This window comes from Danio rerio, chromosome 6 (assembly GCF_049306965.1).
Source record: "Danio rerio strain Tuebingen ecotype United States chromosome 6, GRCz12tu, whole genome shotgun sequence".
NCBI classification, from domain to species: Eukaryota; Metazoa; Chordata; class Actinopteri; order Cypriniformes; family Danionidae; genus Danio; species Danio rerio.
This window is the reverse complement of record NC_133181.1, coordinates 38,726,879-38,743,972: the sequence shown is the minus strand read 5'-3', so window position 1 is coordinate 38,743,972 and position 17,094 is coordinate 38,726,879. Positions and strand designations below refer to the sequence as shown.

At 36.7% G+C, this 17,094-nt stretch overlaps 1 protein-coding gene across 3 annotated transcripts in view; it reads left to right on the top strand.

The window, feature by feature from the left end:
- brinp3a.2 (bone morphogenetic protein/retinoic acid inducible neural-specific 3a, tandem duplicate 2) overlaps window positions 1-17,094 on the top strand; it is a 69,231-nt gene that overhangs the window by 10,375 nt on the left and 41,762 nt on the right. For 2 of the 3 annotated variants that reach the window (XM_073952398.1, XM_001341533.7), the window contains exon 2: window positions 8,691-8,994. Coding sequence is in view for 2 of the 3 variants with exons in the window: in XM_001341533.7 (XP_001341569.2) it covers window positions 8,795-8,994 (200 nt within the window). In the remaining variant the exon portion in view is untranslated. 3 annotated transcript variants of the gene reach the window in all.

The following is a 17,094-nucleotide window of genomic DNA, read 5'->3' as shown; positions in this document are numbered from 1 at the left end:
AAGTTAAATTTCTGTGCCTAGAGATGTTGAAAAAGGGCGATTATGTGCTTGCAGTTGGAAATAGAATGTTCATTGTTTTTTGGTTAAATATATTTTTTTTATTAAGAGGCAAAGCTTTGGGTTTATTGTCTACAAGGTTTAAATAAGCACTTGTTGCATAATCATAAATTCTACAAAATAAAAATACAAAGGCTTCAACTGAAAAATGCAAGGTCAAAAAATAAATCAAGCTCCGGTGTTGCCTTATTATGTAAATGTAGTAGTTAGTTAATGTAAATGTAGTTGATTTTCTCAGAAGGTGTGAAGATTTAATCTTACAAGTGTGAATGTGTGATTGATGTGTTCATGGTTTTGTTAACAAAACAAAATTTTTACCATTTTCTTACACCAATGCCATGTTCTCACGAAGGGCAAGTCTGAAGCTCATACGGACATGATAGTCAGTGTTCTCACAGCCAATCACATCCAGCTAGGACCGCACCACAAAAAGGTACAGAAGTAGTAGTTGTATATAAACATTGGTTAGAAAGTACTGAGTGATTTTTACCAACTATATGATAATAAGCTTATCTTCAATTTTCACATACCACTTAGGTATGCTCACTATAACTGATTTACCGTTAACCGAAAGAGTTTATAAATGATTAATGGTATCAGTTAAACAATTAAAAAATATATATTATATTTATATTTTTTAATTAGCTGCATAAATGTGCAACACATATTTGTTAACTCACGGGATGGTAACACGTGCAAACAGACATATTTTGCCAAAGAAGCATAATAAAAATAAAATAATATTATTCGTCACAGTTTGACACAGACGAGTTGATGCCAAACCTGTGCTGATGCTGATTGCCTCTGTCCTGGATCTGCATCATAAACACTTCTGTTTAATTGCACAATTGGAGAAAGAAGACGCAAAACAAATCTTTCTGAAATGTGCACTGCTTTGGAAACAAGCCGGCCACAAGTCCGGCTCCGCTCTGGCACCACGCATAAACACAACCAATAGTCTATAGTGTGACGATTTAGTGTACAACCAACAAAGCTGTTATACAGCTTGTATTTGGAAAATTATAGTTATTAATAGTTTTTATCATATATCCATTTTTAAAATAAACAAATTTAAAGATTTTATTGATTTTTTGCATAAGGATAATTACCCACCAAACTGAGGCTTTTATTTTATAGCTTATAAAACATGTATGCAAATTAATGCAATATCATATTTAAACAACAAAAATTTTATATGTTATAGTAGCCTATACTTAAAAAAAAATCATATGCACCATTGTCTTTCATCGCATGCAAACGAACTGCGAGTGAGAAAGTAAAAATGCTCAAGACATAATGTTTAAAATAATGACTTCTATTAAAAATGATGACAGAGGTTTATAATATATAAGAATTACAGCGGAGCATTAGTTAAATGCATATTATCTGTGTAGCGATCGATTTGAGGTTTATTTGATGGAAGAAAAAAAACAAATGGTTGGACCAACGGCCTATGTTCTTAAAAAAAGGATTCAGTCTGTGTTTTTGTTTTGTGAAAAATATCTAGGGCAGGACTATTTCTTTAATTCTTTTTTATTTAGTTTATTCTTTTTTCTATGCTTTTGGAAACACTGCAGGTGCATAAAGATGTTCTGTCATGTTCTGTTGTTATTATGTTTGCATGTTAAAATAAATCAGTTTTTTTTAAATACAATATTTAATGTTTCAGACACAAAATAGATATGTCAATTATTCATTTTTTATTAAATAATAATTTATTAATAATCTGACCAGTTAATGGCTAATATTTGGTTAACGAGCGGCAGTTTTCAGCTGGCAAAATTAACCAAAGTAAGCATCCCTAAACTGTTTTCTGGAATTGCACAAATGGGATTGTACTGTCTGCACTCGTGTTTGCATGAAGTAATCTCATTGGCTGTCAGCTTCTGCTACGGCTCCAATGTGACTAAACTGACCCACAATCTATTTCAGCATTGCTTGACGTCACTCTATTCAAAGTCAATGGGAAGTGTTAACACTGATGCCCCATGTAAACAAGGTGTATGTAACGTTGATTCATGTCTTCCGCAAATGACTTCATCACTTTGTAAATTTTTGTAAATGACTAAAATCAAATTCAATCTAACTGTAGTTAGGACTTTGATTTTTCACACTCACTTCAGGACAAGCTTTTTGAAAAAGCATTCTCTTGTTGAATTGGGTGAGGTTTAGGAAAACAAAATTTGGAACACAATGTCCTCTGTGATGCATAACCAATCAGTTGTTTACTGTGGGGTTGAAGCAAAGTTTGGAGTTGAATTCACATTTCAGCGGGTGAATTAATTTCACTGGAAATAATTACCATCTCCACAGCAAACAGGAAAGAAACATGATATCATTGGTCAAAATGTATCATGCTATCTTAAATAACTGTTGAAATGCATTTTCTAGAAAAAAGGTGTATTTAAATGTTTATTTTCTTTACACCTTTAGTAAAATCAATGTAAAGATTCCCATTTTAAGCAACCTTGCAGAGATATTCATCTTCATTGAAGAACAGAGATCCCCAAACTAGGGCTGTGGGCCAAAGTTGGCCCTTTGTATCCTTTAATTTGGCCCAACAGAGGGAAAATGATTGGGGAATTTTCTTTGTTTTATTGTTGAGCTACAAAATAAGCAAACTGAAATAAAATGTTTAAAATAAAAATAAATAAATCAGATATAAAAAAAAGTACATGCTGTCACTTAAAGGACAGGGGAAAAAAGCAGGAAACATCAGAGTGCAAATAACGGCAAAGGCAGGTTCAGCATGACTAGTGTATTCAGCACTGAACTCCATTGTTTTATGAAATGATTTTTTGCATGGTTTTATTGTAATAAGTTCATTTAAATAATATATTTTTTCCTAAAAATTAGAATGCATTAGTAAATACGGTTGTAATTTTTTCAATTTATTTATAGATATTATCAAATAAATTAAGAAATTACCCATGGCAACTTTGATGTAATACAGTTTGCTATATTGATTTTTGATCCACAGCTCTCAATCAAGCTTGGATTTTGGCACCTCATAAGAAAAGTTTGGACGTCCCTATTGTAGACAAAAAAGTAAAAAAGAAGAACTGAAATTTCACTGTTTATTTCTTGCAATAAATGTAATCTGTCCACACTGGCATTATAAGCATAATCTAAAATGACAGTTGCACCGCAGCTTAATGAAAATAACTCAATGTGCTTGAGCAAAATGGTATACCATTTTATACAGATTGGCTTTTTGTCATCCAGACAGCTATTTGTCTAGTCTGTTTCTCCCTTATTACTAGCCACGGCTGTAGTTTTAAAATGATTCGTCCCTCTAGGTGAATACACAGGACCTTGTCATAGTCACCATTTACATGACAAATTACAATACGAGTGTTTGTATTGCTATTGCAGGCCCTGCAGGTTACGATACAAATTCTCTAGCAACATCTAGTTTAAATGAAAAATTACATGTCATGAAGCCAGGCTTGGATGATCGTGCAAAACTGTATACATAATTTTCTCTCTATGAAAGACTTATACCTTTTTTTATGGGTTTCAGCGTGGTAACAAATTTTAATCCAACATACTTCTGAATAATTATTTTTATGCTTGTTTCTCCAGAAAACTAGCTAATGTTTTGATCTCTCCCACCAGACCCTTGCTTAATTTGGCTCATGCAGATACTTATTTCATTTCTTAATTATCCTCATTTATGTGTTTACACTTTCTCCACCGTCATTTGTTTCTCTGTTCTTCCCACACAGTTTATACATCCATTTTGTTTCAGTCCATCCACACATCACAGTTGTCAAGTCAAGTCAGTTTTATTTGTGCAGGCTCTTTCCTGGCACATTTTGTTTTAGAAAATCTTTACAGAAACCGTGGTTTAATCAACATACGGGTTTGTTGGAACCAGAAGAATTGTCATTTTTATGACATTTTAAACCAGCCTGAGGATATTTCAAGCTGGCTTGGTGTTCAATTATATTTAAGTGGCACCATTGGTATTTTTTACGCATCCATGGCTGATGATAAAAAAAGAAAATGCATTTCCCTCTCAGGCTAGACGTTTTATTTGTGATATAAAAGTACACCGCGGCTCCTCTTTCAGAGTGGATCGGTTTAACAGCATCTGATGAAGTGTATTGTTTTTGTAACTACAGATACTGTCCAATGATGTCCCTGTAAACAGGGAATGACACATACCTGATATTATTTTAGCAGATAATAACCAAAATCCCGTTACGGTACTGGATGGGGGAGATAATGTGATTATCGCAGTAGATTGATTTGAAATGAGCAGTGCCCTCAATAAATACATACGTGTTTAGTGTATGAAGATAGCACACAGCTAAAAATCTGCACTGTTGAGTTAAGGTTGCAAGTTGTATCTCAAAGGACTGGCAAGTTAAAGAGATCACAACCTTTTGAATAAAGTACTCAACTTCAAGCTGACTGACTGAATTGAGTGTATTTTGCTTTTTTAGAAAGAGCTAAGCTGAAATCAGTAAACTATGTTTAGAAGAGAGCTAGAGCCAGAGGCATCATTTATCTCAAAGCTTCGCTCTGCCCTTGTGACTTACATTACACGCTTTTTAATCGTCACTTTTTTTTTCACATCGCCACCTGCCAACCAGAGCCACTATCCCAGAGCATAAAACTGGAATGCGTATAACAATGCTTTGCTCTTGGGAGAAATGTAAACAGTGATTTTACACAAAGCAAAGCGTTTGTTACTCAAGGCAGAAAAATAGCAAGTCAAAAGAATTGCTGATGGAAACATGGAGATTGCGGCATTTGAAAGGCCCTTTTTTTTGTGGTGCACTGTGGTGCTGAAGTGCAGCGCATTGTAGGATCCCTACTGAGTGGTTACTCTGTTCCACCGAGGCTTCCTCATCAATATGCATAGAGAAGTACGGATGTCTGCGTTGAAGAATTAGATGTCATGCAGCAAACGCCGTGCTTTTAAATCTGCTGTAATCACAGCAGAATGCATTGTAGCCCAGATCTCGGCTGTATTCACTACGTTATGGATGTGCTTATCAGCGTGTTACGTATATAATATAGTTCTACAGCAGATGAAAGTGGAGATGAATCACCCAAGAAATATGTTATGCTGACCAATAGTTGTTTAGTTTCAATTCTATCGCTATCCAATAAGCAATAAACATATCAAAGTGTACACACAGAAGCGCTTTTGTTTTGATATAGGCATCCCTGTAATTAGAGCTTATACTTAGCACTGATGCACAAGTCAGTGTGGTGCATTTATATTGCATGTTACCTCCGCATTTGCATGTGGTTTCACAGTGTTCCACATAAGTATGATGGTCTTTGTAAGTCGCCCACACATATGGTCACATGGCACACATGACTTAACAGACTGTCATCAGAATACAGTAATGAGACTCTTTTCCAACATCTGCTTCGGTCATGGCTGTGAGGAATGATTGACAGCACTTGGTGGAAATATGGAAATAATAGCAGGGTTAGAACAAGGGGTGGGACTGCAGGAGACGCTGAGAACTAACTACTGAAAGAGATGTTGAAAATGTGCTCATGGCAGCTGTTTACCATGGGACTGAATTACAGTGGCTGCATTTAAACTGTCTGGTGCCGTTTTTATGCGGTTTGCGAAAAAGCTTGTGGAGAGTTACAAATAATTTGGACTAATAGGAGCTGGGAGAATTTCTCCCATTTCATCCTAGCAGTGCAGATGCTAAAATTGGAAGCATGTGCAAAGGATTTTCTTATCATTTCACTTAAATTTTTTTTATGCTAATTTGGTCATACTTTGTTCCTCTCAAGTACTGAAACACCCATTACCATTCAGAGAACATTTTATGTGAATATATTGCATTTCTCACTCAGACATTCTTACAGAGAATCGTCATACTCCACCCCCTCTCTGTGTTGACAACATCTCTTCAGAGTTCTAAATAGTTTACGTGGCCCCATAGAAACCAACACTGAGAACTAACTAATGACAAAGACGTTGAAAATGTGCTCATGGCAGCTTTTTATCATGGAACTGGATTACAGTGGCTGCATTTAAACTGTCTGGTGCTGTTGGCTTTTTATGCAATTTGCGAAAAGCTCATAGGGGGTCACACATAATTTGGTCTAATACAGTGCATCCGGAAAGTATTCATAGTGCTTCACGTTTTACACATTTTTTTATGTTACAGCCTTATTTCAAAATTGATTGAAATTGAATATTAATTGAAATTTCTTTATTTCCTCAACTTTCTACACACAATACCCTATATGACAATGTGAAAAAATATATTTTCTAAATTGTTGCAAATTTATTAAAAATAAAAACCTGAAAAACCACAAGTACGTAAGTTTTCACAGCCTATGCTGTGAAGCTCTAAATTGAGCTCAGGTACATTATGTTTCCACTGATCATTTTTGAGATGTTTCAGCAACTTAATTGAAGCACACCTGTGGTAAATTCAGTTGATTGGTCATGATTTGAAAAGGCATACACCTGTCTATATAAGGTCCCAGGGTTGACAGTGGATGTCAAAGCACAAACCAAGCATGAAGACAAAGGTATTGTCTTGTAGACCTCCGAGACAGGATTGTCTCAAGGCACAAGGCTAGGGAAGGTTACAATTCTGCTGCTCAAAAAAGTTCCAATGAGTACAGTGGACTCCATCATCCGTAAGTGGAAGAACCACCAGGACTCTTCCTAGAGCTGGCCGGCCATCTAAGCTAAGTGATCGGGGAAGGAGGGGCTTAGTCAGTGAGATGATCAATAACCCGATGGTCACTCTGTCTGAGCTCCAGCGCTCTTCTGTGGAGAGAGGAGAACCCTACAGAAGGACAACCATCTGTGAAGCAATCCACCAATCAGGTCTGTATTGTAGAGTGGCCAGACGGAAGCCACTTCTTAAGGCTGATTTATACTTCTGCGTCAAACGCCGGCGTATGCTACGGCGCTGACGCATAGCCCTTTGCCGTGGCCATTGGCGTCGCTGACGTGCACCTCTCAAAAAATTTAACTACACATCGCAACGACGCGTAGCGTAAGCTCTGTGATTGGTCAGCTTGGTAGCGCTGACGAGTCAGGGCGGGACCGAGAGCCGCGCGAATGGCGCGAGCGATTGTTTACAAGTGTGGAGTCCCGTGAAGGAGCTCTGGATGGAAAGTTTTGTTTTGTGTTTACCTCATAGTTAAAGTTGTTGCACGTCCGCCAGTTCCTGCCTCAAAATGAGCGAGTTTTGAGCCACTTGTACATCCCGGAAGTGTTCAGGAAAAGCAAAAAAGCAGAGAAGAAACTCGACACAGAGAAACATTTACACCTCACTGCCAACTAGCGTTTCAGAAGTTTTAATGCAGACCGACAGAGACAGCGCGCAGAAGTATAAATGCACAGCCACGCGCGTTGCATGCGCCGTGGGTTACGCCAGTCACCTGACGCAGAAGTATAAATCAGGCTTTAGTATTGGAATTTGCCTAAACGCATCTGAAGGACTCTGAGACCATAAGAAACAAAATTCTCTGGTCTGATGAGACTAAAACTGAACTCTTTGGAGTGAATGCCAGACGTTACGTTTGGCGAAAACCAGACACCACTCATCACCAGGCTAATGCCATGCCTACAGTGAAACATGGTGGTGGCAGCGCCATGCTGTGGCAATGTTTTTCAGCAGCAGGACCTGGAAGACTAGTCAGGATAAAGGGAACAATGAATGCTGCAATGAACAGAGACATCCTGAATGAAAACCTGCTTCAGGGTGCTCTTGACCTCAGATCAGCAGGACAATGACCCAAAGCACACCACCAAAATATCAATGGAGTGGCTTTACAACAATTCTGTGAATGTTCTTGGGTGGCCCAGCCAGAGCACAGACCTAAATTCATTGAACCTCTCTGAAGAGATCTGAAAATGGTTGTATTCCATCGCTTCCCATCCAACCTGATAGAGCTTAAGAGGTACTGCAAAGAGAAATGTGCAAAAAATTCCCAAAGACAGGTGTGCCAAGCTTGTTGCATCATATTCAAAAAGACTTGAGGCTGTAATTGCTGCCAAAGGTGCATCAACAAAGTATTGAGCAAAGGCTGTGAATACTTATTTACGTGTGATTTTTCATTTTTTATATTTTTAATACATTTGCAACAATTTCAAAAAATCTTTTTTTTCACATTGTCATTATGGGGTATTGCGTGTAGAATTTTGAGGAAATAAATGAATTGAATCCATTTTGGAATAAGGCAGTAATGCAGGATTTCATTCTAGCAGTGCAGATGCTAAAACTGATAGCATGTGCAAAGGATGTTCTTATTATTTCATTTACATTTTTTATGTTAATGTGGTGATACTTTGTTCCTCTGAAGTACTGAAACACCCATTACCATTCAGAGAACATTTCATGTGAATATATTGCACTTCTCACTTACAGACAATTAGTAGATTATTCTCACAGAGAATTGTCGTACTTTTTCACCCCTATCTGTGTTGACAACATCTCTTCAAAGTCCTAAATAGTTTACGTGGTCTAAAAGAAACCGAATTTCCTGTTAATTGCCTCACTCTGTCTGTGTGTGCACTTTTCACTAAAAAGAACAGTTGTTCAGTGAGTGGAACTGAAGGTGACTAAGTGTTTACTAATGCATCTTTGTCCTTCCTGTGTGAATCTCTTTCCTGTGTGTGTGTTTAGGTGAGAGTTTGCGTGGCCGAAGCCATGCCAATCTTCAGTGCTGGGTGGTGGAGTGTGGTCCTGCACCAGAGCCTGTGCTGCTGAAGCCGTGTGCTGCTCCCCCCATGGCTCCATGGGAGCTGCTGCTGCTGACTTTCAGCCTCCACTGCTGGCTGACAAGCTCTGCCAGTTTAGCTGAAGAAGGCCCTGCAGGACCCTTGGACTGGCTTCTTTCTGACAAGGGCCCATTTCACCACTCACAGGAGTACACTGAATTTGTGGAGAGGAACCGTCAAGGATTTTCCACAAGATACAAGATCTACAGGTTAGTTGCACTTGAACTGAAGACTGTGTGATTTTATGCTTGCTGTGGTAGTCACTGACTACGTTTACATGGACATCATTAATCGAATATTTGCCTTAATCTGAATAAGACAATAATATGATCAAGGTGTTTACATGAGTTGCTTTTTGAATTAACTTTTCATGATCCAGTTTTACATGTTAAAGAGCCCCTACTATACATTAAAAAGGGTCATATTTTGGTTTTAAGGTTCTCCAACAACAGCCTGATACGCATCCAAGGTCAAAAAACACCTTCATTGTCTTATAATAAGCATTCATTTTTACCTAATTATCCCAGCGACTCCCATATGAATCATTCAGCGATTTATTTGTTCCCAAACCCCTCTTTTGCGCGAAGCTAATATGCGCTAATTGAACCGATGACAGCCTGTTGCGACTGGTCCACAGCGTTCAGCGCGAGAAATGCCCACCACGGCTTATTAACAATATTAAAGTAGTCAGAGTGCATAGTGTATGTTTGAGCATACCTGCCAACACATTTTCCAGGTTTGTGCTCGCAATAAATGGGCGGAGATAATGTTTCGTATCGACGTCACGTCAGAATGGCTAAAGACTCATTATCAAGACAATTCATTTTAAGTACTACAGTATGAATTAGGGTTGAGGTGATAGACGATGCCATGGTGATATTTAATTAATCTGGTCTCCATCTAACGACTCTTCGGTCTTTTGAATATATCAGGTCACGTGCCACAGCATCAGTACACTGCTTCAGTCTTTCACTTTCACACTTGTACTTAGTAATTTTTGTGAAAACTTCAGAAACTGTTGGTTGTGCGCTTTTTCTACCGACCAACCTGCCACGAAAAAAGTGATTGACAGATGGCAATTTGTATGCAACTTATCTTTATTTATTTATGATATAGTTATGGGTAAAACAAAGACCATGAGGGTCAGGTAGTTGAAACGGTAGGCTACAAATAATTAGTTCGATATGAATTATTTAATTATTCATAAATAATTAATTCACCTCCGCCTATGACGACGATGCCATCGTCCATCGCGATGTTTCACATTAGACATTGTATGATGCCAAATTGGTTGACATCGCCCAACCTTACTATGAATCGAGTCTTTTATAGATTAATAAATTGTTTAAACACTGTCCACTTTCAGATTTAAGCCTTAGCTGGATATTTCAATTCACTTAGAGCCCATACAAAAACCCCTAATAGGGGCTCTTTAAAGCATGTCATTGCGTCACCACTCTATTTCCTCTGGAGTTTCGTGTAATTTCGGGTGTTTCATTTTTAATTTGTCAACTTTAACTGCAGTTTGGCACTTTCACTGTCATTCAGGAACATATTGGGTATTGGATGCAAGTATGAATTGTTGCAAGAGTGTTGTTTTAATGGATTGAAGATACAATACATACAATACATGGCTTTACAGGGAAAAAAAAAAAAAAACTCAGCATTTCGCAATGCAGGTGTCTGAGGTATACGCAATATATAGACTATCCTGTTGCAAAATACAGCGAAAATCTTATACAATGATAATAGTTTGATTGCTGTGTTTACATGTCCATACTGCACTTCAATAATGCAACTAAAAATCGGCATACTCCACATATCTTAATCCGATTTCTGTTTAGTTCGATTATGACTTTAATCGGATTATATTAATCAAAAACCGCTGTTTACATGGTTGACTCTTAATCAGTGTAGTCTTCATCCTATAAAAATCAGATTATTGGTGTCCATGTAAACGTACACACTAATGGAGGCTGTTGTATTATATTATTTTTGAAACTTAAATTGAATATTATCTGAATAGACAATTTATGTTGATCTTTGTTACCCAAAATATTGTGTTGGTTTTCATAGAATTGGAACATTTATTGCAATAAACCTCTCATCTGTCATTCATTGTAACTTTTTAAGCTGTATTTCTTCTTTTGATGAGGTGTTGAAAATTCCAGTATTTCTTCTTAGGTATGGTGAGTTCAATTAAAACTGTAATAAATGTTTTTGTAGGAATGTGCCAGAATTAACATTTTGGACTAAACATTCTGGTAATTTAGAAAAGCCAAAACAAATTATTTGTTATAATTATTATTAAATAATACAATTGTTTTATGCTTTTTAAATTGAACTTAATAACGCAAATTATACAGATTTATTAAAAAACAATAAACTAATTACCTTTGTGACACTGGACATCAAGGTCAGTCTGATGTTGCACAAGTATACCTGCATTCCAAATGGCACACTATACACTTACACACTCAACAGCATAGTATATGAATGTAATGTCATGCCAAAGGGAATACTAATGTTTGTTTTCTAAGCGGGAATTCAAACCATTCCCCTGATGACGTTTGACGGTTGCCAAATTAGTGAAATAAATGATCAAAGTACCAAATAATACCTGCCATGAGTATAACCTCATTCACCATTGGGAGGCACTATAATCACTCTTGTAGGAGAATATTGCTTTCACAATCCAAAATAAATAAAGTAATCCATAATCAGTGCCCGATACCTCCGCCCCTTCCAGTACGTGAGCAAAGCAGCGACTGTTGAGTGTGTAAAGTGTCCAACAGTCCACAGTTCATTTTACCGGTAAAATAAAAGCAGCATCCTGGTGTTTAAAGTGCACTTATTCTTTTTTGAGTTTTCAGTGTGAACGTACTACTTACACTATTTATACTACAAAATGGCAAAGAATAGTGCATAAGTATGCGATTTGGGACACCTTATATTTTTGGCCTCTAACATGAACTAATGGACCATTAATTTAAAGTGTTAAGGCTCCTACACACCGGGACGCTTTTTGTTTGCGTTTATCGTCAGCATTTTTCAAGAAATTTTTCCGTATTCAAACCCAAGCAATTTTCACTGGCGTCAAGCAGAAGATAATGCAAATGCACTCCTTGACGTTAGATGGCGCTACACAACTTTAAGCTTCTGACACCCGCTTATAAAACAGTAGAAGAGGAAGAGAGGAAGTTCAAACGCTTGTTGTTAAAGTTACTCGTGTCTTGAACAAGCATGGATGGTTCAAGCAGCAGCTCCAGCTCTAGTGATGAAGAAATGATTATTGTTCACCAGAGCAATAAGCAGCTCCACTTTCATATGGCCTTTGGGCATCTTCTTCAATGTGCGCTCGCATTGGCAGTTTTGCGATTGAGCGCCTCCAAATGCTGTGTACTATAACTTCAGCAGCTTCATGCACGTGAACAAAAGTGCCAATCTGATTGGTGGAAAAGGTTTTGACGCGCACAAAAAAAAAAAAAAAAAAAAAAAAAACCGAGCATGATGCGTTTTTTCTTTAAAAATGATGCTTTTGTGTCTGACGTTTTGCACATTGGTGTGCACGATCACACTGACGCCCTTTATTTAGTCATGAGGCGGAAAACAGACGGAAAACGTGTGCAAAAAATGTCTCGGTGTGCATGGGCCTTTACTAGATTAGATCATTTGTAAATTGTCTACTGTAAATATATCAAAACTCAATTTTCAATTATTAATTTGCTTTGAAGTCGATTTTCTCAATATTCAACTCAGATTATAGATGTTCAAGTTTGTATAGTTTTAGAAGCATCAGCCATGACAGCACACCAGCGCTATCGCAAACAGCAGGAACAAGTACACTAAGTACATGTAGTGTTGTAGTATTGTACACTATAAGTACATGTAGTAGGTAGATTTCCTCGAAAACCGAAAATGCTATATTTGCCTGATAATTCAGTGCATCCATAGTTTCCTGGGTGTGTACAGTTCAGTTCAAACTGTAATTCAGTGTCTTGTGTAATTTAGTCATTTCAATTCAAATAGATTGGAAGTGGGGCTATTCTTGAAGTAATTTAAGTAACTAGACTTATATCTGCATATGGTAAAACGTACATCATCAGACTGCAACTTGTTTTGCCATGTTATATGATTGAATCTTGAATTATCTGACATTCTGTGTATTTTTTCTGTTGCTGTAATTCTGAATTACTAATCAGCCAACAGATGAACACATAAATATGCATAAATCTGTCAGTGTAAATACTGTTTGAGGTCAGAAAGATTTTATTCATTTTTGTTTTGGCATTTCAGTGAGGATGCATTTAATTATTTAAAAGTAACAATCAATAGTACAATAAACAAACAACCAAATACTGTTAATTTGAACATTCTTAATCAAAAATCCTGAAAAAATAGCATCAAATCATTTTAATTTAATTACTATTTAATAAATAAGTTCTGAAGGATAATGTGAAACTGAAGACTGAAGTAACGAATTCTGAAAACTGGCTTTGCCATTCCAAGAAAAAAGTAATTACAAATATATTCAAATGGAAAACACTTATTTATTTTTTAATACATTTTCAAAATGCTAATTATTTTTTATTTATATATTTATTAAACATCCTTGATGAGTTTCAAAACTATTTAAACAATTCTAAATGATCAAAGTGACCTAAATGATGTCATTTTTTTCTAAAAGACTTGAATTTGCTACAGTGAACTTAACAGAAGTAGCATTACATAAAATCTGTGGAATTACACTTCTGGTCCATTAGAAGGTGAGCAGACATTCCAGCTCTTAAATTATTGGTGATTTCTCATACATCATTTCCATCATCGCACAGACAGTTATCGAATATTCATCTGTTCTCAGAAGCCACAGTTGACATCCTCTAATTTGTGGGAGCTACTTCACGGTTGCCCTGATTGGCCCTTCATCAAAACATTGGAGTTTTTTTTTTAAGTCTGTTGGCTAAACCTGGTACATCAGAGGCTCAGCGCACCCTCTGCAAGATTAATAGTCTTATCATGTGGCCAACTGATTAGTGGGCTCTTAATTCTTATTACTCTGCATTATCACCTGTTCCCTTGAGATGGCTACTGTCGGCAGCAAGCCTGTGTTAGGGGAAGATTACAACCACTCCTTGATTAAATAAGTGTGTTGTATCAAAATACTAATTGAAAAGGTGCAACTTTTACATGCATGCCAGCATTTAAGAAAAAAATATGACATCATGTCTTAATAAACAGATAAACTGAATATTATATTATATCATATTATTTCATTTTCCTTCAGCTCAGTCCCTTATTTAACAGGGGTTGCCACAGTGGAATGAATCGCCAACTATTTCAGCATATGTCTTACACAGCGTATACCCTTCCAGCCACAATCCAGTACTGGGTAGCACCCACTCTCTCATTCACACACAAACTCATATACTTTGGCCAATTTAGTTCATCCAGCTCATGCTGTGAGGCAGCAGTGCTAACCACTGAGCCACCGTGTTGTCTATATCAGCGGTTCCCAACAGGGGGGTCCCGGCCCAAAAGGTGGTCCCAGTAAGCTCTGTGGGGGGTTGTGTCATATTTTTAAAAAATTGACAGTGGACAATTAGGAGATTAATCATGTTGCCTTAGTTTATTTTATCTTCTGGCTGACCAAAAAATTTACAAATTTGTAATCCGTAAAAAAAAAAAAAAAAGTAATTACTATTAATAGTAATACTAATAGTAATTACCCAAGCATACTGGACCCAGGTGAGGAAGCTCCAAACATTTCAGGTCACAGCACTAGCAATACTCGGAACAACAAATGCAATACCAAGATAGTTACCTGAACTATGGTTTTATTCCGTTTCCATTATTCCTCAAAGCAAAGAGTTCCTGACCCAGCCACAGTGAATTATCTGCACTAAAGTTCTTGCTAATGAATGCATGAGGCCGTCCAAATTAATAAGACATGTGCATACAACTCATCCCCAATACCGCAAGGTGTACTCAATACAAATGGCCTACTGATGTTTTGATTTTATATTTTGCATTAGTCTATTAAGAGCATCCGCTGCATAAAACATTTACTGGTTAAGTTGGCGGTTCATTCCACTGTGGCGATACCTAATAATTAAAGGGACTAAGCCGAAGGAAAATTAATGAATATTATATTATATTATATTATATTATATTATATTATATTATATTATATTATATTATATTATATTATATTATATTATATTATATTTTTTTATATTATAATATAACAGTTCTGGTTCTTGAATCTGATTATCTGATAGTCGTGCATATTCTGCAAATAACAGCACTCGTCCAGCCTCTTCACCCTTCACCCTTGTGTATTACTCTGCCCACAAACAGCAACAAGCAGAGGACACTCTACAGTTTGGCAAATATTGCAGCTGTTGGACAACATAATGTTCTTTTGAGATTTTTTTTTTTTTAGTTGAGAATGTAGTTGTTTAGATTGCAACTACGCAGTTTATTTATAAGGATAGTGCCTATTTTAAATATTTACAATTAATTGCAACAGAGAAATACTGGGAAATCACTGTAGATGGATGGCATTTCATGCTGTTCAGCCTTATAATCTTAAAGGGTCACGAAACACCAAAACACATTTTTTGAGCTGTTGACAGTCGTATATGTGTCCCACACTGCTAAAAACACTATTAGGACACCTATATTTCACTAAAAAGTGTAAATTGGTTGTTTTTGCGTTATTTCAAGCAAATTCGTACTTCCTGTTTGAAGTGAATTTTTGAAGCTGCGTCACGGTCATGACATAATAGCGTTGTATTCCAGCGTGCAGACTGGACGCCTGTGCCAGAGTGAGTCTTATTACGTCTTACAGTGTGATGCATTAATGCATGAGTAAGGCTTGGTTCAAACCAATCAGCGCGCTCTATTTTGCAACTTCATTAATATTCATTAGTGTCACTGTTTACACCAGAGACGCCACGTTGTGTTGGCAAAACAAGCGTGGAGTGTTGCTTTTATAGTTTGCTGCCATTAAGTTTCGTTTTCCTTTTCTCTCTGTGAGAGCTCAGACTTACATGTGGACTAACAGTGTACGCGACGCTCGACAACAATAACTTACGTGTCTAAGGAGGATTATTGTTTACCTGAGAGCTGTTCTCATCTGCAAACGCTGAAATCCTGATTTGCTTGTAGTCTTCTCTTTATAAAGACGCGGCTCTAGTTGCTGGTGATTGTCCTGCCTCTACAGATTTGGTAAGTGAGCGACCAGTGCTCTTTGTTTATTCAGTTTGTTCGTATCGAATTAAGTTAACTATTGCACTGAGTGCAAACTTGTTAGCACCGCATTTAGTGACCGGATTAACACGCGCGGCTTTCTGACACTACCTGCCGTGTGCATCTAAGTTTCCGGGAAATGCGGAGGGTTTTTTTCTCTCATTTGCCGTGCGGTATCAAACATTGCATGAACAATACACGCTTACAGCAGTTCCTCGAATCAAATATATCATTTGTCGCGAGGGGCATGAATGAATTCCCTGAATGAAAGAGCCAAACTGCAGTTAAAGTCCAACATTTAATAGTCTGGCTAATAATTCAACTACAGATGTCCATGTAGGTTAAACACAATGACTGTAAAAAATACACCTTCACTTTCTCGTGTGTTTATTTTGACTGAAACTCGCGCGTGCCCAAATAGACACTCCCACACTCTCCCACTTTAGTTCCTCCGACTCTCCCCCCTAAACAGAGCTGGACACGCCCGCTTTTCTGACTTTTTCCAAAGTAGAGGTGTGAAAACACCCTGCTAAAACGAGGGGGTTTCATGGCCCTTTAAAATGTCAGCAAAATCACTTGTTTTGTAAATCACTTCAGACATTACACTACAGAACCATTCAAATACTAGCTCTAAACTGATGTTGGTGAAGTAGCAATGGTTTTTGCTGTTCTGACGTCAGCTGCAGATGTGAATAAGTGGCGGAAGAAAGTAGGTCCTCATACAAAACGGTTTAAAGACTCTTGTATAATTTTTTAATATATATATATATATATATATATATATATATATATATATATATATATATATATATATATATATATATATATATATATATATATATATATATATATATATACACACACACACACGATTATGCCGTCAAACTGTTGTTTTATTATTAGTGTTGTATTATTATATTAATTATATTATATTATATTATATTATATTATATTATATTATATTATATTATATTATATTATATTATATTACATTATATTATTAAATGTACGTACATAAGTACTGCATATTCTGCCCTGTGGTGCAAACATAACAATTA